The sequence below is a fragment of the Ciona robusta genome, chromosome 9 (genome assembly GCF_009617815.1).
Source record: "Ciona robusta chromosome 9, ASM961781v2".
Classification (NCBI taxonomy): Eukaryota; Metazoa; Chordata; class Ascidiacea; order Phlebobranchia; family Cionidae; genus Ciona; species Ciona robusta.
In genome coordinates, this window is record NC_143243.1 from 78653 (window position 1) to 101029 (window position 22377).

At 40.7% G+C, this 22377-nt stretch overlaps 3 protein-coding genes across 4 annotated transcripts in view; 2 read left to right on the forward strand and 1 right to left on the reverse strand.

Annotated features, from left to right (window-relative positions):
- The window catches only part of LOC149730488 (triple functional domain protein-like), a 25436-nt gene extending 7408 nt beyond the window's left edge, over positions 1-18028 (reverse strand). For both annotated transcript variants that reach the window (XM_089883854.1, XM_089883853.1), the window contains exons 1-33: positions 17892-18028; positions 17723-17837; positions 17467-17659; positions 17080-17301; positions 16407-16539; positions 15928-16106; positions 15600-15722; positions 15359-15504; positions 15069-15270; positions 14888-15016; positions 14722-14823; positions 14330-14539; positions 14026-14130; positions 13778-13947; positions 13543-13717; positions 13082-13271; positions 12730-12896; positions 12162-12467; positions 11909-11993; positions 11558-11731; positions 4539-4670; positions 4392-4480; positions 4240-4340; positions 4090-4181; positions 3853-4033; positions 3588-3725; positions 3052-3181; positions 2675-2800; positions 2179-2346; positions 1886-2020; positions 1713-1829; positions 1060-1239; positions 559-742 (exon numbers count right to left, since the gene is read on the reverse strand). In XM_089883854.1, the coding sequence (XP_089739980.1) occupies positions 559-742; positions 1060-1239; positions 1713-1829; positions 1886-2020; positions 2179-2346; positions 2675-2800; positions 3052-3181; positions 3588-3725; positions 3853-4033; positions 4090-4181; positions 4240-4340; positions 4392-4480; positions 4539-4670; positions 11558-11731; positions 11909-11993; positions 12162-12467; positions 12730-12896; positions 13082-13271; positions 13543-13717; positions 13778-13947; positions 14026-14130; positions 14330-14539; positions 14722-14823; positions 14888-15016; positions 15069-15270; positions 15359-15504; positions 15600-15722; positions 15928-16106; positions 16407-16539; positions 17080-17301; positions 17467-17659; positions 17723-17837; positions 17892-17958 (4966 nt within the window). In that variant the 5' untranslated portion in view covers positions 17959-18028. The remainder of the gene's footprint in view (positions 1-558; positions 743-1059; positions 1240-1712; positions 1830-1885; positions 2021-2178; positions 2347-2674; positions 2801-3051; positions 3182-3587; positions 3726-3852; positions 4034-4089; positions 4182-4239; positions 4341-4391; positions 4481-4538; positions 4671-11557; positions 11732-11908; positions 11994-12161; positions 12468-12729; positions 12897-13081; positions 13272-13542; positions 13718-13777; positions 13948-14025; positions 14131-14329; positions 14540-14721; positions 14824-14887; positions 15017-15068; positions 15271-15358; positions 15505-15599; positions 15723-15927; positions 16107-16406; positions 16540-17079; positions 17302-17466; positions 17660-17722; positions 17838-17891) is intronic.
- A 507-nt stretch (positions 18029-18535) lies between these two features.
- On the forward strand, positions 18536-19689 carry LOC149730489 (DNA polymerase beta-like). The gene has a single exon (XM_089883910.1). It carries the CDS (start codon positions 18636-18638, stop codon positions 19614-19616), a length of 981 nt encoding a protein of 326 aa, XP_089740036.1. The 5' UTR covers positions 18536-18635; the 3' UTR covers positions 19617-19689.
- Positions 19560-22275, forward strand: LOC149730490 (serine/threonine-protein phosphatase PP1-beta catalytic subunit). The gene is made up of 8 exons (XM_089883907.1): positions 19560-19760; positions 19822-19953; positions 20110-20340; positions 20395-20499; positions 21217-21288; positions 21383-21534; positions 21681-21815; positions 21979-22275. Exons 1-8 carry the CDS (start codon positions 19709-19711, stop codon positions 22081-22083), a joined length of 984 nt encoding a protein of 327 aa, XP_089740033.1. The 5' UTR covers positions 19560-19708; the 3' UTR covers positions 22084-22275.
- Positions 22276-22377: the final 102 nt, after the last annotated feature.

Genomic DNA, 22377 nt, shown 5'->3' on the forward strand with positions numbered 1-22377 from the left:
TAGAACCAACGTTTAAATTGTTCGATCAGTAAATTACCATGTCATGTCTGCTAATCCACACACTGCAATAGCTTTAGCAGCTCGACTGTGGGCATGGGAGTGGCAACAATGGATAAGTCATTCAAGTTCCCACCAACGAGGACATAAATGACCAAACCAACCAAAAGTCATGTCTGTTTATCCACACACTGCAATAGCTTCAGCAGCTCGACTGTGGGCATGGGAGTGGCAACCATGGATAAGTCACTCAAGTTCCCACCCACGAGGATATAAATGACCAAACCAACCAAAAGTCATGTCTGTTTATCCACACACTGCAATAGCTTCAGTAGCTCGACTGTGGGCATGGGAGTGGCAACCATGGATACTAGATTTAAAGCCTAACGCTGCTAACATTGTGGGCGTATGTGTCCTTGGGGAAGACACTTAACAGCAATTACTCCAACCCAGTGGTCACTAATGACTTGTTCGAATTATCAGCCATACAGAAAACAATCACCCACAAAGTCACACAACTTATGCGAGCACATTGCGATAACCAACATCATATAAACTCACCACCGAGTGGCGCTATACAGCTGATTGGAACGAGACCCTCTTTGCTGCCATCTTGTGTTTGTACAAGCACGAATTCATCACGCAGACTCACCACTAGTAGGACTTGTCGTTTGGTAACACTTAAGTGATTTGCGGTCACATGACCTCCGTAGTCCTCGACGACCTTAACATGCTCCCCTGGTGTCTGGGGGTCAAAGGTCAAACATTGATGGTGGGGTCAAAGGTCAAACATTAAGGCTGGGGTCAAAGGTTAAACTTTGAGGGTTGGGCCAAAGGTTAAACATTGAGGCTGGGGTCAAAGGTCAAACATTATGGCTGGGGTCAAAGGTTGAATATTGAGGCTGGGGTCAAAGGTCAAACATTAAGGCTGGGTTCAAAGGTTAAACTTTGAGGGAGAGTAGGGTCAAAGGTCAAACATTGATGGCGGGGTCAAAGGTCAAACATTAATGGGGGGTCAAAGGTTAAGCATTGATGGCGGGGTCAAAGGTCAAACACACAAACCATATCGTTGCCCGAAGATCTTGAATTAAGGGAAATATTGTCGGCAACACTGGTCACACTCCATCGATCATCATCCAGCAGTGTTGCCGGACGTTTCCCGCTCGAATAAATCTTGGGTCGAAGAATTTCTTTCATCGAACTTGAATCTTGGATTAGTTCCGATAGTTTACGAACCCATTCCTGTGGTGAGTAACCCTGGTTAACTTTACTCCCTGCTATTCCACCACGTTAACTTTACTCCCCCGCTATTCCACCACATTAACTTTACTCCCCGCTATTCCACCACGTTAACTTTACTCCCCCGCTATTCCACCACATTAACTTTACTCCCCGCTATTCCACCACGTTAACTTTACTCCCCGCTATGCCACCACGTTAACTTTACTCCCCGCTATTCCACCACGTTAACTTTACTCCCCGCTATGCCACCACGTTAACATCCCTCCCCGCTATTCCACCACGTTAACATCCCTCCCTGCTATTTCACCATGTTAACATCCCTCCCCGCTATTCCACCACGTTAACATCCCTCCCCGCTATTCCACCACGTTAACTTTACTCCCCGCTATGCCACCACGTTAACTTTACTCCCCGCTATTCCACCACGTTAACATCCCTCCCCGCTATTCCACCACGTTAACTTCACTCCCCACCTGTTTAACTTCTGTTGTTGAAGATTTCAATGTTAGTTTGTTGTCAGACCTTCCCCCCCACAGGATGGCGAACTTCTCATCCAGCATCTCATTGTTTGTAATATTCAAATCGCACAGCTACAACATAGAAATAACATGTCCACACAATCATCACAAACACACCACAAACTTACCGAATGTTTTGATTTGAAAATATATTTAGTTTTTCCCGAATTATCTTTCGATTCTTTACAAACAATTAGATTAAGTTCGAACAAAAACAGATGTCGTTCTCGACCTTTCCTGATTAATTGCTTTGTGTCAACCACCTGGAGCAAACATAGAAACAATATAAATAACTAATCATGCTACCGGGCCACCAATCATAATGTTTACAAATTGCCCGTTAATGCTGTAGCATCTGCCATGCATAGGAATATGTTTGCGCAAACTTGTGGAAAAGTTTATTCCAAACACAACAATGCACCTGAAATGTTTCTTGCATGACGATCTCGCCAAGTTGCGCAACGTCGCCGGCGAACCCGGTCATCATACTCAAGTGAAGGGCATCATTGGCACGACGTGGCACGGACAACATGACCTCCAAACCATCGTTGATCTCGCTTATCTCGCTCTTACAACACGATGCCAAGTCCTGGGGGGTGGGTGGTTGTAGTAAGTGAAGATTGGAACGATTCAAGCCTAATGCCACCATTGTGGGTGTATGTGTCTTTGGACACACTTAACTACAATTGCTCCAACCCACTGGTCACTAGTTATCAGCCATACATAAAAACAATCACCCACAAAGTTACATACGTGGTAACTCGTTACCTACGGGCACAAGGTGTATGAAACAGAACACCCGTGTTATAATGACTGTTGTTGTAGTCATACAGAAAAACAATTCCTCACAAAGTTACATAAGCGATAACTTTTAAGCGAGCAGATTGTGTTTAAAACAACATGCACACGACCCGTACCTTTAACAAGAGTTGATATTTAGTGATCCGCTGCACGGGTTTGATGAGGAAAGATGAAATTGAATCCGGAAGATTTTTGTTCGATTGGATTGTTTGAAAGAAATCGCCGCCATGTTCCATCAACACCTGTGTGTGTGGGTGGTATATAATTTGAGTTACAAATATATGCTACGTGTGTTCAATGTTAGTGCTGGTTATGCATGTCCTTGTATTAACTTATTTCGCCCAACAATTACGCATTGCGAGGCAACAACATATGTGACGCTTCTAGGTGGCTATTTAAGTTTCATATATTTTGTTATTGTTTGTAGTAAACATGAAATGCAATAGTGAACGTGTTGTTGGGAATATATGGGGTAGATGGTTTACCAACAAACCTGGTTCGAGGTTGGTTTGTTCTGGCAGTAAGTAACATAGAGGTTGAAATGAGATGCCCATGTAACAAAGCAATGACCAAGATCACCTGGAAGCTGCTCGAACTTCTCCAATTCTTTCAAGAAGATCTCACTAAAAGGGAGTAAACTGAATTAATAAGGCCACACCACGAAGCCACACCACGAGGCCACACCACGAAGCCACACCACAAGGCCACACCACGAAGCCACACCACGAGGCCACACCACAAAGCCACACCACGAGGCCACACCAAGGAAGCCACACTACAAGGCCACACCACAAAGCCACACCACGAGGCCACACCAAGAGGCCACACCAAGAGGCCACACCACGAAGCCACACCACGAAGCCACACCACGAAGCCACACCACGAGGCCACACCACGAGGTCACACCACGAGGCCACACCACGAGGCCACACCACGAGACACACCACGAAGCCACACCACGAGGCCACACCACGAAGCCACACCACGAGGCCACACCACGAAGCCACACCACGAGGCAACACCCCATACCTATGGAACCGATGCAACTCCACAATATTCCCGAATATGACGTCCGTTTGCCCCCGTAATGCGCTCGGCATCGCTGGATTGTCGTCATTCATTTCCGACATGTAGTTTGTGATGCAACAATCAAGGTCCTTCACGTAACTGCATCGGTATTGGAATAATGATTAAGTTAATATTGGTTTAGTAGCACTTGGTGTGTTCGGTTACGATGCAACGAGAATCGTCCAACAATATGAGTGCTAGATTCATAGAAATAGCATAAACTCACATCCGTTCAGTTTGTAAGATTTCTCTCATAATCTTATTTTGCCGACTCATGCTTTCTTTGTCTTTGGATTGTTGCTGAGTTGCCGACTTAAACGACGAACTTTGACCCCGAAACTGTGCGTCCGGTGATGTCATTGAACCACTAGATGATGATAGAGTTCCGTAGCCTGACGATAGCGAACCTTGGATGGAAATATTATAAAAATATACAAGAAATATATAACATATCTATGTTTACCCGTTCGTGACGAAATCGACAATTCCTCAAAATTCGGGACAAATTTTTCAGATTTTCGATAAAATTGAATTCTCCGAACAAAATCTGTGTATCTATGACATCATAGATGGTTAATATGACATCATAAGGTTTATAATTATGACATCATACCTGCTGGTTACGGAGTTTTGTAATTGTTGGATCGTGGTCGCAGACGATCGGTCGCGCTCGATCATGGACGACGACATCGCGTTGAACGAAGATAATCGACTCTGTGATGTCATAATGTAAACAACAACATGCATTATGACATCACAACTTACCTTAATCGACTCCAACATATTAGCGTGTATCTTCACGTGGACGTCTTGATCCGGTTTCTTGGATGATAAATTTGCCACGTATGGCTCGCCTGTGATGTCATAATGGTCAGTGTGATGTCATAATAGCCACTTACGATGTCATAATACCTGTGGTATGCAACCATTTTAACATTTCATCCACAGCATCTTGATATTGTTGCCACCGATGCATCAGCGAGCTGCAAGAGTTCCATAATTGTAAAACTTTATTTTCTCGTTGAAGCAAATCTTCTAAAATACCTGTGGGGGGTTTGTTGTTATAAAGGGTTGGTGCAACTTATATAAAGAGGGTTGGTGCAACTTATAAAGAGGGTTGGTGCAACTTATAAAGAGGGTTGGTGCAACTTATATAAAGAGGGTTGGTGCAACTTATAAAGAGGGTTGGTGCAACTTATAAAGAGGGTTGGTGCAACTTATAAAGAGGGTTGGTGCAACTTATAAAGAGGGTTGGTGCAACTTATATAAGAGGGTTGTGCAACTTATAAAGAGGGTTGGTGCAACTTATAAAGAGGGTTGGTGCAACTTATATAAAGAGGGTTGGTGCAACTTATAAAGAGGGTTGGTGCAACTTATATAAAGAGGGTTGGTGCAACTTATAAAGAGGGTTGGTGCAACTTATAAAGAGGGTTGGTGCAACTTATAAAGAGGGTTGGTGCAACTTATAAAGAGGGTTGGTGCAACTTATATAAAGAGGGTTGGTGCAACTTATATAAAGAGGGTTGGTGCAACTTATAAAGAGGGTTGGTGCAACTTATAAAGAGGGTTGGTGCAACTTATAAAGAGGGTTGGTGCAACTTATATAAGAGGTTGGTGCAACTTATAAAGAGGGTTGGTGCAACTTATAAAGAGGGTTGGTGCAACTTATAAAAGGGTTGGTGCAACTTATAAAGAGGGTTGGTGCAACTTATATAAAGAGGGTTGGTGCAACTTATAAAGAGGGTTGGTGCAACTTATATAAAGAGGGTTGGTGCAACTTATATAAAGAGGGTTGGTGCAACTTATAAGAGGGTTGGTGCAACTTATATAAAGAGGGTTGGTGCAACTTATATAAAGAGGGTTGGTGCAACTTATAAAGAGGGTTGGTGCAACTTATATAAAGAGGGTTGGTGCAACTTATATAAAGAGGGTTGGTGCAACTTATATAAAGAGGGTTGGTGCAACTTATAAAGAGGGTTGGTGCAACTTATAAAGAGGGTTGGTGCAACTTATATAAAGAGGGTTGGTGCAACTTATATAAAGAGGGTTGGTGCAACTTATAAAGAGGGTTGGTGCAACTTATATAAAGAGGGTTGGTGCAACTTATAAAGAGGGTTTGGTGCAACTTATAAAGAGGGTTGGTGCAACTTATAAAGAGGGTTGGTGCAACTTATAAAGAGGGTTGGTGCAACTTATAAAGAGGGTTGGTGCAACTTATAAAGAGGGTTGGTGCAACTTATAAAGAGGGTTGGTGCAACTTATATAAAGAGGGTTGGTGCAACTTATAAAGAGGGTTGGTGCAACTTATAAAGAGGGTTGGTGCAACTTATAAAGAGGGTTGGTGCAACTTATAAAGAGGGTTGGTGCAACTTATAAAGAGGGTTGGTGCAACTTTATAAAGAGGGTTGGTGCAACTTATAAGAGGGTTGGTGCAACTTATACAGAGGGTTGGTGCAACTTATAAAGAGGGTTGGTGCAACTTATAAAGAGGGTTGGTGCAACTTATATAAAGAGGTTGGTGCAACTTATAAAGAGGGTTGGTGCAACTTATAAAGAGGTTGGTGCAACTTATATAAAGAGGGTTGGTGCAACTTATAAAGAGGGTTGGTGCAACTTATACAGAGGGTTGGTGCAACTTATAAAGAGGGTTGGTGCAACTTATATAAAGAGGGTTGGTGCAACTTATAAAGAGGATTGGTGCAACTTATATAAAGAGGGTTGGTGCAACTTATAAAGAGGGTTGGTGCAACTTATATAAAGAGGGTTGGTGCAACTTATATAAAGAGGGTTGGTGCAACTTATATAAAGAGGGTTGGTGCAACTTATATAAAGAGGGTTGGTGCAACTTATAAAGAGGGTTGGTGCAACTTATAAAGAGGGTTGGTGCAACTTATATAAAGGGTTGGTGCAACTTATATAAAGAGGGTTGGTGCAACTTATATAAAGAGGGTTGGTGCAACTTATATAAAGAGGGTTGGTGCAACTTATATAAAGAGGGTTGGTGCAACTTATATAAAGAGGGTTGGTGCAACTTATAAAGAGGGTTGGTGCAACTTATAAAGAGGGTTGGTGCAACTTATAAAGAGGGTTGGTGCAACTTATAAAGAGGGTTGGTGCAACTTATAAAGAGGGTTGGTGCAACTTATATAAAGAGGGTTGGTGCAACTTATATAAAGAGGGTTGGTGCAACTTATATAAAGAGGGTTGGTGCAACTATATAAAGAGGGTTGGTGCAATTTATAAAGAGGGTTGGTGCAACTTATATAAAGAGGGTTGGTGCAACTTATATAAAGAGGGTTGTGCAACTATATAAAGAGGGTTGGTGCAACTTATAAAGAGGGTTGGTGCAACTTATATAAAGAGGGTTGGTGCAACTTATATAAAGAGGGTTGGTGCAACTTATATAAAGAGGGTTGGTGCAACTTATATAAAGAGGGTTGGTGCAACTTATATAAAGAGGGTTGGTGCAACTTATATAAAGAGGTTGGTGCAACTTATATAAAGAGGGTTGGTGCAACTTATATAAAGAGGGTTGGTGCAACTTATATAAAGAGGGTTGGTGCAACTATATAAAGAGGTTGGTGCAACTTATATAAAGAGGGTGGTGCAACTATAAAGAGGGTTGGTGCAACTTATATAAAGAGGGTTGGTGCAACTATAAAAGAGGGTTGGTGCAACTTATAAAGAGGGTTGGTGCAACTTATATAAAGAGGGTTGGTGCAACTTATATAAAGAGGGTTGGTGCAACTTATAAAGAGGGTTGGTGCAACTTATAAAGAGGGTTGGTGCAACTTATAAAGAGGACTTTATAAAGAGGGTTGGTGCAACTTATATAAAGAGGGTTGGTGCAACTTATATAGAGGGTTGGTGCAACTTATAAGAGGGTTGGTGCAACTTTATAAAGAGGGTTGGTGCAACTTATAAAGAGGGTTGGTGCAACTTATAAAGAGGGTTGGTGCAACTTATAAAGAGGGTTGGTGCAACTTATAAAGAGGGTTGGTGCAACTTATAAAGAGGGTTGGTGCAACTTATAAAGAGGTTGGTGCAACTTATAAAGAGGGTTGGTGCAACTTATAAAGAGGGTTGGTGCAACTTATAAAGAGGGTTGGTGCAACTTATAAAGAGGGTTGGTGCAACTTATAAAGAGGGTTGGTGCAACTTATAAAGAGGGTTGGTGCAACTTATAAAGAGGGTTGGTGCAACTTATAAAGAGGTTGGTGCAACTTATAAAGAGGGTTGGTGCAACTTATAAAGAGTTGGTGCAACTTATAAAGAGGGTTGGTGCAACTTATAAAGAGGGTTGGTGCAACTTATATAAAGAGGGTTGGTGCAACTTATAAAGAGGGTTGGTGCAACTTATAAAGAGGGTTGGTGCAACTTATAAAGAGGGTTGGTGCAACTTATATAAAGAGGGTTGGTGCAACTTATAAAGAGGGTTGGTGCAACTTATAAAGAGGGTTGGTGCAACTTATATAAAGAGGGTTGGTGCAACTTATAAAGAGGGTTGGTGCAACTTATACAGAGGGTTGGTGCAACTTATATAAAGAGGGTTGGTGCAACTTATAAAGAGGGTTGGTGCAACTTATATAAAGAGGGTTGGTGCAACTTATAAAGAGGGTTGGTGCAACTTATAAAGAGGGTTGGTGCAACTTATAAAGAGGGTTGGTGCAACTTATATAAAGAGGGTTGGTGCAACTTATAAAGAGGGTTGGTGCAACTTATAAAGAGGGTTGGTGCAACTTATACAGAGGGTTGGTGCAACTTATATAAAGAGGGTTGGTGCAACTTATAAAGAGGGTTGGTGCAACTTATACAGAGGGTTGGTGCAACTTATATAAAGAGGGTTGGTGCAACTTATAAAGAGGGTTGGTGCAACTTATAAAGAGGGTTGGTGCAACTTATAAAGAGGGTTGGTGCAACTTATATAAAGAGGGTTGGTGCAACTTATAAAGAGGGTTGGTGCAACTTATATAAAGAGGGTTGGTGCAACTTATAAAGAGGGTTGGTGCAACTTATACAGAGGGTTGGTGCAACTTATATAAAGAGGGTTGGTGCAACTTATAAAGAGGGTTGGTGCAACTTATAAAGAGGGTTGGTGCAACTTATAAAGAGGGTTGGTGCAACTTATAAAGAGGGTTGGTGCAACTTATAAAGAGGGTTGGTGCAACTTATAAAGAGGGTTGGTGCAACTTATAAAGAGGGTTGGTGCAACTTATATAAAGAGGGTTGGTGCAACTTATAAAGAGGGTTGGTGCAACTTATAAAGAGGGTTGGTGCAACTTATATAAAGAGGGTTGGTGCAACTTATATAAAGAGGGTTGGTGCAACTTATAAAGAGGGTTGGTGCAATTTATATAAAGAGGGTTGGTGCAACTTATAAAGAGGGTTGGTGCAACTTATAAAGAGGGTTGGTGCAACTTATATAAAGAGGGTTGGTGCAACTTATATAAAGAGGGTTGGTGCAACTTATAAAGAGGGTTGGTGCAACTTATACAGAGGGTTGGTGCAACTTATAAAGAGGGTTGGTGCAACTTATAAAGAGGGTTGGTGCAACTTATATAAAGAGGGTTGGTGCAACTTATATAAAGAGGGTTGGTGCAACTTATATAAAGAGGGTTGGTGCAACTTATATAAAGAGGGTTGGTGCAACTTATACAGAGGGTTGGTGCAACTTATAAAGAGGGTTGGTGCAACTTATAAAGAGGGTTGGTGCAACTTATAAAGAGGGTTGGTGCAACTTATAAAGAGGGTTGGTGCAACTTATATAAAGAGGGTTGGTGCAACTTATAAAGAGGGTTGGTGCAACTTATAAAGAGGGTTGGTGCAACTTATAAAGAGGGTTGGTGCAACTTATATAAAGAGGGTTGGTGCAACTTATAAAGAGGGTTGGTGCAACTTATAAAGAGGGTTGGTGCAACTTATACAGAGGGTTGGTGCAACTTATATAAAGAGGGTTGGTGCAACTTATAAAGAGGGTTGGTGCAACTTATACAGAGGGTTGGTGCAACTTATATAAAGAGGGTTGGTGCAACTTATATAAAGAGGGTTGGTGCAACTTATAAAGAGGGTTGGTGCAACTTATAAAGAGGGTTGGTGCAACTTATACAGAGGGTTGGTGCAACTTATATAAAGAGGGTTGGTGCAACTTATAAAGAGGGTTGGTGCAACTTATAAAGAGGGTTGGTGCAACTTATAAAGAGGGTTGGTGCAACTTATAAAGAGGGTTGGTGCAACTTATAAAGAGGGTTGGTGCAACTTATAAAGAGGGTTGGTGCAACTTATAAAGAGGGTTGGTGCAACTTATATAAAGAGGGTTGGTGCAACTTATAAAGAGGGTTGGTGCAACTTATAAAGAGGGTTGGTGCAACTTATATAAAGAGGGTTGGTGCAACTTATATAAAGAGGGTTGGTGCAACTTATAAAGAGGGTTGGTGCAACTTATATAAAGAGGGTTGGTGCAACTTATATAAAGAGGGTTGGTGCAACTTATATAAAGAGGGTTGGTGCAACTTATAAAGAGGGTTGGTGCAACTTATATAAAGAGGGTTGGTGCAACTTATATAAAGAGGGTTGGTGCAACTTATATAAAGAGGGTTGGTGCAACTTATAAAGAGGGTTGGTGCAACTTATAAAGAGGGTTGGTGCAACTTATATAAAGAGGGTTGGTGCAACTTATATAAAGAGGGTTGGTGCAACTTATAAAGAGGGTTGGTGCAACTTATAAAGAGGGTTGGTGCAACTTATAAAGAGGGTTGGTGCAACTTATATAAAGAGGGTTGGTGCAACTTATATAAAGAGGGTTGGTGCAACTTATAAAGAGGGTTGGTGCAACTTATAAAGAGGGTTGGTGCAACTTATAAAGAGGGTTGGTGCAACTTATAAAGAGGGTTGGTGCAACTTATATAAAGAGGGTTGGTGCAACTTATATAAAGAGGGTTGGTGCAACTTATAAAGAGGGTTGGTGCAACTTATAAAGAGGGTTGGTGCAACTTATAAAGAGGGTTGGTGCAACTTATATAAAGAGGGTTGGTGCAACTTATATAAAGAGGGTTGGTGCAACTTATAAAGAGGGTTGGTGCAACTTATAAAGAGGGTTGGTGCAACTTATAAAGAGGGTTGGTGCAACTTATATAAAGAGGGTTGGTGCAACTTATAAAGAGGGTTGGTGCAACTTATAAAGAGGGTTGGTGCAACTTATAAAGAGGGTTGGTGCAACTTATAAAGAGGGTTGGTGCAACTTATAAAGAGGGTTGGTGCAACTTATAAAGAGGGTTGGTGCAACTTATATAAAGAGGGTTGGTGCAACTTATAAAGAGGGTTGGTGCAACTTATAAAGAGGGTTGGTGCAACTTATATAAAGAGGGTTGGTGCAACTTATATAAAGAGGGTTGGTGCAACTTATACAGAGGGTTGGTGCAACTTATAAAGAGGGTTGGTGCAACTTATAAAGAGGGTTGGTGCAACTTATAAAGAGGGTTGGTGCAACTTATATAAAGAGGGTTGGTGCAACTTATAAAGAGGGTTGGTGCAACTTATAAAGAGGGTTGGTGCAACTTATATAAAGAGGGTTGGTGCAACTTATAAAGAGGGTTGGTGCAACTTATAAAGAGGGTTGGTGCAACTTATATAAAGAGGGTTGGTGCAACTTATAAAGAGGGTTGGTGCAACTTATAAAGAGGGTTGGTGCAACTTATACAGAGGGTTGGTGCAACTTATATAAAGAGGGTTGGTGCAACTTATAAAGAGGGTTGGTGCAACTTATAAAGAGGGTTGGTGCAACTTATATAAAGAGGGTTGGTGCAACTTATAAAGAGGGTTGGTGCAACTTATATAAAGAGGGTTGGTGCAACTTATAAAGAGGGTTGGTGCAACTTATATAAAGAGGGTTGGTGCAACTTATAAAGGGTTGGTGAAACTTATATACCACTTACATCGAACAACATAATCCGGGTTGTTCTGGTTCGACGACATCTTTAAACCGATAACGAACTGGTCTTTAGGATGATGCGTCTTCGTGCGTTTGATTATTTTAAGAAACTCTGTTGCAAGTTTACGTGCGAGGGTGCATGCGTGAAGGAATTGTTCTTTTTGCTCCTCATGTTTCTCTGTAAATAACATTATGACAAAATTCAAGCGCACCAAGAATGTAACTGTATCACTTTTTAATATTTGGTTAAAATGTTCTGGACCGTTCATTTTAAGATTCAGTCCTGTTTTGCAGTTTTTTTGTAAAATAATTATTTTTTGTTCCCAGTTGTAATACATTATGATATCACGCATACCTAAGGCAGCCTTCATGTCACTCGTTCCGTTAAAAGTTTGAGGTCTTCGATAATCGGTTTGTAAACTGTCCAACACCGTGCATACCTGTAATAAATATGAAACGTTGGCAACAAAACTAAACAACTTTTAAACAAAAAAAAATCAATTTTTACAATAACTGTTGAATGTGGTTAGTGAACCACTGTAGTAGGCGATCAAATGGTGACCCAGGGGTTGAGAAGCACAGAGTTTTAAAGATATTTGCCCACCAACCTCCGATGACGTTTGATAAAACTTGGAAGCGCTGACAATCAACCGAAGTCGATCTTCTTCGTGGCGGGCGAGTGCTTGCCACGACCTTCGTGTTGTTTCCTCCACCTCACGAGCCGACTCCCCAAACTCTGTTTCCCTCAACCTCGACGCTTCCGCTTGAACCTGCACGACGACGTCGCGAGTTTTCTCCGTTGCAGCCCCCGACTGCTCATAGACTAACCGACACTGCTCGGCGTTTCTCTGATTGGTCAGGTGCAGTGAAGCGGAACGAAGGGCTTCCTCCCCTCCAAATATCCACGTTTGAACCTTTAAATAAATTATTTCTATGTTTACCCTCGCATGGCAGGGCAACGACAGTCGTTATAACACAGGTGTTCTGTTTCAAACACCTCGTGCCCACTTACAAGTTACCACGTATGTAACTTTGTGGTTGATTGTTTTGTGTATGAATGACAATTTGGATAATCTATCAGTGAACACTGGGTTAAAACACCACACGATCGGGTACCCCACCACACGAAGGCCTACCCCACCACACGATGGCGCAACCCACCACACGAAGGCGCACCTGAGTAGCCAAAGCTTCAAGTCGTCGCAGATGTAGGAATCGTTCGAGCATGACCCGATGGTTCAACGACTTATTTTGGATTTCTTTCATTCGTTGTTGAAGTTGTTCGGATAAATCTCGAACCCGAACGGACACGGAAATACTTCCGTGACAAACCATATCCAACTCTGCAAAGTTAAAATATCTCATTAAACTTTGTGTTAATTGTAGGCGGGGAAGTTGGTATTATTTTGTGATAAATCCACTTCTAGTTTTCACAGTCAACACGTGATGACACTGGTGTGTGTATACGATTAGTGTTATTAACTAGCATAGACGTTATATGTCAAACTAACATCACTCACTTACGTACCCGATTGTTCGAGAAGATTCAAAATTTCTTGCGCCTTGTTAGCGACCTCTAGTGTTTGTGTGTGCACCACGTCATAACGACGCACCGTCTGCGATAATCGCTGTTCCACGACCGTAGCGTCGATATACATCGGCAGGTCTGCGTTCATGCGCGTCATATCCTCGTCCCAGTTGCCGAGCTCTAGCATCATCTAGTGGTTGTGGCGTGAAGTATAAATTAAAAGAAAAATAATAAAAAAAGCTTTTCAAACGAAAAACGATATTCAAATTTAAAATAAAAACTAAGCAAGCACAGAAATAATAGTTAAATAAAAAATAAATAAGAAACATAAAAATACCAAAGTAAAAAAATATAAAAACATAACGTTGAAATTATATTCAATACCTCACTCTGCAGAAATAGAAGATTTCTATAAAATATATTTATTTAAACATGATTAGCGCTACCACACGGTGTCTTACCTCAGCAACCTCGCGTTCGTACGAGCGGAACTGCAACGCGAGGTCAAGTCTCGACTCATGGTCGGCACAAAAGTCCTCGAACCTGCTTTGTTCGGTTTGTAACTGTCGTAACACGGTTTCTACGTGTTGTATGGAGGGCGCCATGTTTCGACGAGTGTCTTCCACACTTGCACACCTGCGGGGGTGTTATGTATGACATCACAAGTATGATTTCATGGGTATGACATCACAATACCTTATATGATGCAGCAGATTCTTGGCTTCTTGCTGACTCGCTATAAAAGATTCGATGAGTCGGTATCGTTGCCGACGGAAACGATCGGCTCGCTCCTCAGCCCCCTCTAGTGAGTCGGCGACATCATCGCCCTGCAGTTCGGACTTAACTCCGTCGTGTGCGTTCCATAACTATGTATGATATCTATGTTACACTCCATGACTATATATGATATCTATGTTAGACATGTAGCACAATGGGGGAATCACCTCCTTTAAGTTAGTATTGAACGAGACTGACATGTCGAGGATATTACGCCTTCGCTCAACTCTTCGAACAAAATCCCGGATCTGTTCTTCAAGGTTACGAGCCACCTGTGATGTCATAATGGTTGTTATGATGTCATAATGCAACAAACTAACGAGAACTTTCCTTCGACCCTTTACATTCAAAACTTAGCATCAACCAGATATTTAGGAACTGATGATGTCATAACTGATGACATCATTGTTAAAATATATATTTAACAATGATGTGTTCGTCACCATGGTAACCATAGAAACAACATTAAACCTGAAATATTTCATGAGGATCGCAATCACCACTTTGTGCGAGTTGTTCCGCTGCCTCCAACAACTTCTCAGCGTTCGTGTACGTGTTCTGTGCGACATCTTCAAAATCCTCGTGTCGTTTCCGCATTTGAGTTGCTCGGTGTAACGACTTTCCAATCCCTGAGTACTTGGTAAGGAAAGCCTCCCCGTGTTCGCCAATCCATTGTAACACCTGTGTGATGTCATAACCATGAACAATGACTATTGTGATGTCATAACCATGAACAATGACTATCCTCACGTGAATTGAAACACATTATGAGCTCGGCGGATTTAACACGACTCATTAATTATTTATATATGACCAATAGACTGCCTGTGATGTCATAATGTACCATAGTGACATCACAATACCTGATGCACATCGTGTTCATACACACGTAGTTGATGTCTTTGTGCCAACAATGTTTTCCGTTCGTTCCAACACTTCTCCAACTCCCGATTATGATGAAACACCTGGAACATCAAGCTAATTAATGTTGAGTTCCTGGAGCCGACTATTGGCAGCCACCCCACCCACATTATGGATGCTGTCAAGAACTTGTTGCGACGCGCTGCTGTAATCGATCAGCTGACTGATGACATCATCATTTGATGACGTCGTCGGTTTTTGAAGGAAATCAAGAAGTTCCTTACCATTATCGCAAACCTGATGTAACAATGGTGGTTATATATTGTATTATGACATCACTAACCCTTACGTCATGATACGCTTCAGTGATTCTGTCGTGAAGATCGGTGTGTTTCTGCAAACTTTGTTCGATCACGGATATTGACGCCACGGTTGTCGTTGATTCCATCGGATATCTCTCGTTGTTCTCGCACTCACGTCGCCACTCGATGGAGGTAGACACAAACCTATCAACTCGTTGATGAAACTTCACCGCTAGCGCCATCAAGCGGCTGTAACAACATCGTTGAAGTAAGCGCTAACGATATCCTTGGTTTTTATGCTTCTGAATCTGAAGACTTTGTCCCCCCCCCCCAATACCTTCGTTCATCCAACGCAGCAGCGAACACTTTCCATCCAAGGTCAAGCTTGGCCGATATTCCTCGTATTTCGTCCTCAGCGTAATGGCCGGCCTCCAACAAACGATTCGCTACCAACATCACGCGATGTACGTTCACGTAAACACTCTGTGGATGGGAGACAAATATATTACCGTAGGCGAACAATTAAAACCATGTATTTATATATGGAAGTCCAGCAAACAAGTAACCTCCCCACCCACCATGGAATTTGTTGCAAAATGTCGATGACTTTCCTGAAGATCGCTCGCTTGTTGTTGGCTGTTCCCGATATCGTTGCAGGTCCCGATAAATAAAGTTCGGTTTTGTTTTATCCAATCGAACATCTGCGCGTTTACGTTTACTTAAATTACTTTTTAAACGCATCACTCACCAACATTTTACACGAAACAATAAATAGACCGAGTGAAAAGGATTTGTGTTTGTTCGAAATTGCTGTTCTGATAAAACAACAAGTTTTTACCAAAGATTTTTTAACCTATGTTGGTGGAGCAACAATGTTCGAACATTACACCTAACAACAGCAATCACCTTATTTGCATCGTGTTGAAACAACCTTAGTTGATAGCATTGTTCCAGCTTAGTTTTCCTCATGTGCCAAATATTTTGCAATCTGTTCCTCGTCGCCCGTAGTTTCTCCAACAAACTATGGATTCGAGGGATTGTGCTTTGGAAGTCCGAGTTGCCGCTTACCACCCCGTTGCTGCTACCTGTGTGGGGGTGTGCGTAATATTCCATTTAAATACCAGACTGAGGAAGTCATTTTATGTCTTTTGGTAAAAAACTTTTTTATATTTCACTTCATTCCGACTGATATATGTGATGTCATAATTACTATATGTGATGTCATAACTACTATATGTGATGTCATAGCTACTACATGTGATGTCATAACCACTATATGTGATGTCATAACCACTGTATATGATGGCATAACCACTATATGTGATGTCATAACCACTGTTTCAGTATGTGATGTTATAACTACTATATGTGATGTCATAATGCACCTGAGAAGCCACTATCCGCATCACAATGACTTCCATTGATTCGTTTCAACAATTTATTTCCTTGCGCCTCCAGTTGCTCTATCGGGGCGTTCGTGATTTTCTTTTGTAGTTTTATGTGATCATCCGTCATTTGCTACATAGATATCATAATAATATCATAGATATATTATAAATATTCGCTACATAGATATCATGTTAACACGTGTAATTGTTCAACACAATGACATAGTCTACTTAACAATGGACGACAATGGATATTTATAGACACCATTGTGACATCACACAATGGGATAAATTCCGATCAAGTTTCATTTTGTATCGAACTGCTTATGATGTCATAATATTGTTTGTGATGTCATAATTATAAACAATCCACAATTTGAACATCCTCTATGACATCACAACCACCATTGATCGCTGAATAATCAATTATATTGATCCGTTAATATTGGGAGGGTTGATTATAATGGTGACATCATAATCAACGTAACAAAACTAAATTAAAAGTCTACAAAACTTAATTCAATCTGCAAACCATGAACATGCTTGTTGGATTAAACATAACATCCAATGTTTATAAAAACTAAAAACATCTTGAGTGGTGTTGGGACTTATCTTTGTGACAAGTTTATGTTATGTTTGTGTTATGACCAACGAGACATCGCGAACAAACCTTTGCAGTTTCTTGATCTGCGGCATAAACATCAGTCGTGAGTTGATGTTCGATGGAATATAATTTGTCTAAAACATCCAATGCATCGCGGATGAACTCCTCGAACGAGATCCGTAGTTCGATCCACTCATCGTGGTCGTACGACAACAACCCCCCCAATTCAGGTGTAAGTTGGCGGGGGTTGATGGCACGCGTTAACCCGTCCACGGACACGGTGTGAACCTGATGTGTGTTTAACTTTGTCATTAAGTGGTTTGTCAATTTAAGTTGGAATGGGAAACGGAATTATCAACAGCACAACAGGAGTTAAAACTAGTTGAGTGAATGTTTTAATTTAAAACAATTTCATATTGGGGTAAATGTTAAATTTGAGTAAAAATATTTTACCTCGAATGAGAATTTGTTGGATCCAAAATTTGTTCGTTGTTTTTGCCAGAAGTTGTCCGGTTTGATGATGAACACGGAACTTATGGTGGAATGGAAGTTATCTTGGAGAACTTTAAGCAAGGGTTTGACCGCGTTCCACGTTGATCCTCGCATGTCGACCACGACCGTAAAACCGAGTTGTAGAACCTCTTCACTGTAATGTCATAATGTGGGTGATTGTGATGTCATAATATGGGTGATTGTGGTGTCATAATACCTTGGTACGCTGGTCAGATACGAAAGCAAACATTTTAAATCTTCCGATTTAATTTTCTCGTTGTTTTGCGAGGCAGGAAATGTGAGTATCGCCCCACCCTGCTCATCTCTGCCACCTAATGGACATCATGTGTTAACAATATGATGTTTAATAGAAATCATATATTTACCCGATAAAAACACAAGTTTTTCTTTCAACAATTCAATCAAATCAACAGCTCGTATCCGAGACACCATGTTTGATAGAAAGTTAAAACATTATTTTATGACAATGCACCAGAAACATCTGTGAATTATGACGTAACAATAGATGTTACAATATTATTTATAACAAAACAAAGACAATTAAGTTCAAAAAGAATAAATTAAAAGAAAAACAACCTCAATTGTCTTTGGCTTTTGATGTCATAATGATTTTTAGCGACGCAATAATACTAATATATACAGTCTATGACGTCACACGTACTACTATGACGCACAATAACGTAATATTTTAACAATAAAACTTGTAGATCCACAACTGTTACGTCATAAGCGAGGAAAATCTAGATATTGTTAATTGGTTTATAGCAGTGTTGCCAAGTTTGTAAAATATATTTGGTTGGAATGTTTTGATGTATAAAAGACCGCGTTCTAATAGTTTAACAGAATGGTTGAATTAAAAAGCAAACATACTATTTTTTAATCTTTAATTTAATTTTTTATTTTTTAAAATCAAAACATGAAGTTTAATAATGAAATCGGCGAAAAGATTATTAATATGGCAGCACTGAGTAAGAAAAAGTTTCTTTGGAAAAAATGATTAAAATTTTGATTCGAAAACAAAATGGATTGTTTGTAAACAATGGGTGTAAACATACGTCATAAAGAGCTTCTCATGGAAAATAATTCTATTTGTTTTCAGTAGGTTTAGGATGAGCAAACGTAAAGCACCCGAAGAAAATATTAATTCAGGAATTTGTGATTTTTTAATCGAATTGGCAGATTATGAAAAGAATGTAAATCGCGCGTTTCATAAATCCAACGCTTATCGCAAAGCCGCAAGTTCTATATCAAGGTTTGGAAAGGAAATCAAATCCGGGGATGAGGCGCGAAAATTGGAGGGGGTCGGTGCCAAGATATCCGACAAAATAAACGAGTTTCTTAAAACTGGAAAGCTGGAAAAACTTGAAAAAGTTCGAAAAGATGAAACGTCACAAATAATTTCGCTTTTTACGAGAATCAGCGGTGTTGGGCCGGTGGCTGCAAGAAAGTTGATGGAACTTGGCTTCAAAAGTTTGGAGGATTTAAAAAATAATTCTGAGAAATTGAATCACCATCAAAATATTGGGGTCAAATATTTTGATGATTTTGAAAAAAGGATTCCGAGGGAAGAGATGGAAAAGTTGGAGGGTATGGTGGTGGGTAAGGTAACGGGCGTGGATCCTAAGTTTGTCGCCACTGTGTGTGGAAGTTACCGACGTGGTGCGACATCTAGTGGTGACATTGACGTGCTGGTGACACACCCGTGTTTCACCTCTGAGACGAAAAAAACTTTAAAATTAAACGAAATCGTCAAAAGTTTGGGTTCGTTTATCACAGACACATTGTCGATGGGAGACACCAAGTTTATGGGGGTTTGCTCACTAGAGGGAACCGTACATCGACGAATCGATATTCGATTAATTCCTCACGACCAATACTTTACCTCACTCTTATATTTCACGGGAAGCGACATTTTCAACAAACGCATGCGTACGTTTGCCCTCGAACAAGGGTTCACCATCAACGAGTATTCCGTGCGACCCCAGGGGTCAACGGGCGTGCCGGGAAATCCCCTGCCTGTAACATCGGAACGAGATATATTTGAAATTATCGGGATGAAATATCTAGAACCTTCGCAACGAAGTGAATGATGATGTCATAATTGTTTGTTCATTGTTACTTTAACATGTATTGTGATGTAATAATGTTGTCGTGTCCTCCAGATTAAGGTTAAATAATTAGAATGTCTGATCACGATTTAGACGTCGATAATTTGATATCGAGATTATTGGAAGGTATGATTTCTATGTTATAAATATGATATCTATGTTATTAATGTAATATCTATGAACACAGTGCGTGGTGGGCGACCGGGACGTACGGTACAAATGACTGAATCAGAAGTGAGAGCACTTTGCATCAAATCGCGAGAGATTTTCCTCAGCCAACCAATATTGCTGGAACTTGAGGCTCCCCTGAAAATATGCGGTTTGTTCTGTCAATTATTGTTTTAATAAAAACTTATCGTATGCATTGTTGGTTCGTCAACCACACTTTTCCTTAAGTATTTTTTACCTGTAGTTTCACTGTTTTGATTAATTTAATATTTAAAGAGATAAATTAATATTCATTATGACATCACAGGGGACATTCACGGGCAATACACAGACTTGTTACGATTGTTTGAGTATGGGGATTTCCCCCCGGAGTCGAATTATCTTTTCATGGGTGATTACGTCGATCGAGGGAAACAATCATTGGAATGCATATGTTTATTACTGGCTTATAAAATCAAATATCCCGAGAACTTCTTCCTTCTGCGTGGAAACCACGAGTGCGCGAGCATCAACAGAATATATGGCTTCCACGATGAATGTAGGTGATGATGTCATAATGAGTTGTATTATGATGTCATACTGACCTTTCTAGGTAAACGACGTTTTAACATCAAGTTATGGAAAACATTCACCGATTGTTTCAATTGTCTTCCTATCGCTGCGATAATTGATGAGAAGATATTCTGCTGTCATGGAGGTGGGTTGGTGATTGGGGGGTTGTTCACTTAACCATAGGCGCCTAACGCGGTAAGACAGGTTAGGCAAATGCCTAACCTGGAATTCGGCACATTGCCTATTAATTGCTTCATAAGAAGATATTCAAACACAAACCATTTACGTATTTCATAAAGTTAAACCATTATGCGTCCACGATTGAAGCTCTAGTGTTTACAGATTAGCTTCTGGCCAAATTTACGTAACTTTTAATGCCAGTTAAACATACACTCACCAACGTAACTGTTACATCACAAGCTGTATTGTGATGTCATCCATTATCGCAAGGTAAGAAATACCAACTTGCGGCGATACACTACGTCACAAACAGCATTGTGATGCAATCCATTATCGTAACCTACGTATTGCCTAATCCCAACCTAGGATGTTACATTACCTCACAATCGCCATTGTGATAGAAACAAAGATCGTAGGATATTGCGTGTGCCTGCACCTGCAAGTTTGCGATCTTTCAATACTTTACAACCGCTACTACTGTGTGTATACGTTCAACGTGCTGCGTAACGAGTAATACGAAAGTTAAACCCTAACCAGTGCGTAATGTGCGAGTGTGCTAATTACCTTATTAGCTTACGTATGATGTAATAAGCAGTTGACATTTGTAACTATGAGTTTGCCTTACCTAGACAATCAAAACTTAGGCGCCTATCTACGTAAACACACAACATTTATATTCCAGGTCTATCTCCTGACTTACAAAGTATGGACCAGATCCGCAAGATAATGCGACCCACTGATGTTCCAGATACTGGTGGGTGTCTGTTGGCTGCATGTCTCCAACCCGTAACCTATGGGTTCAAGGCTCGTACCATTGTTAACATAATACATTACAACCCAATTAATAGGATTGTTGTGCGACCTCTTGTGGGCGGACCCAGACAAGGATATCAACGGTTGGGGGGAGAATGACCGGGGAGTCTCGTTCACCTTCGGACCCGATGTCGTCAGTAAATTCCTTAATCGACACGACCTGGACCTCATATGTCGTGCCCACCAGGTGTCGTAGCAGGGCTTTAATAGGTTACTTGCGTCGTGGATAAGCAAAACCATCCAAACCAAACTTTCTCCAATTCACTCGTGTTATACATTCCTCCACCATCATGAATCGCGATACCGTTTGTAATAAGATTAGTATTAACCCAGGTCGTGGAGGACGGATACGAATTCTTCGCAAAACGTCAACTCGTCACTTTATTCTCGGCCCCCAATTATTGCGGGGAGTTCGACAACGCAGGTGGGATGATGAGCGTGGACGAGTCGCTCATGTGTTCGTTCCAGGTGGGGGGGTTATAGTAAATATTCTAATGTTTGGCATCCATGGTTTTATGACACATTTGCTAAACTACGTTTTCCCCATAGAGCATTTTAAAGACTCATTTTTTGTAAACTTCCTTTTTTCGATGTTTACAAAGAGATAATCCTGTTAATTATGACATCACAGATATTGAAACCCTCCGAGAAGAAAGCGAAATATCAATATGGAGGTTTAAGTTCAAGCCGACCGACCACCCCACCTCGAAACAACATCGGGGTGAAAGCTAAATAAGTGACTCGGCATAAATATTGATGACTTAACACGTTTCACAGCGGAAATGGTTTTTCGCGAAAAATTTTAATATTTTTCTCACAAAATATATTTGTTTATATTTTAATTACCGATGTTACATCGGTTTGCACGCGCTCGCAATTTATCGTCAAGCAGTAATCGGGTTTCAATAAAATATGTTTGTGTACCTCATGCTCACTGTCAACCTTGGATGCAGCTGCTGACGTAAACAAAATTAGCCGAAACATTGCAGGTCCATCCGCATGCCAAAATAAAGTTATGTTTTGGTCAAAC

Excerpts from the sequence above, each read along its gene's own strand:
- LOC149730490 (XM_089883907.1), top strand. The coding sequence starts at position 19,709 with ATGTCTGATCACGATTTAGACGTCGATAATTTGATATCGAGATTATTG. Across the intron at positions 19,761-19,821 it reads GATATCGAGATTATTGGAAG|TGCGTGGTGGGCGACCGGGA; the intron begins GTATGATTTCTA and ends CTATGAACACAG. Across the intron at positions 19,954-20,109 it reads GGCTCCCCTGAAAATATGCG|GGGACATTCACGGGCAATAC; the intron begins GTTTGTTCTGTC and ends ATGACATCACAG.
- LOC149730489 (XM_089883910.1), top strand. The coding sequence starts at position 18,636 with ATGAGCAAACGTAAAGCACCCGAAGAAAATATTAATTCAGGAATTTGT.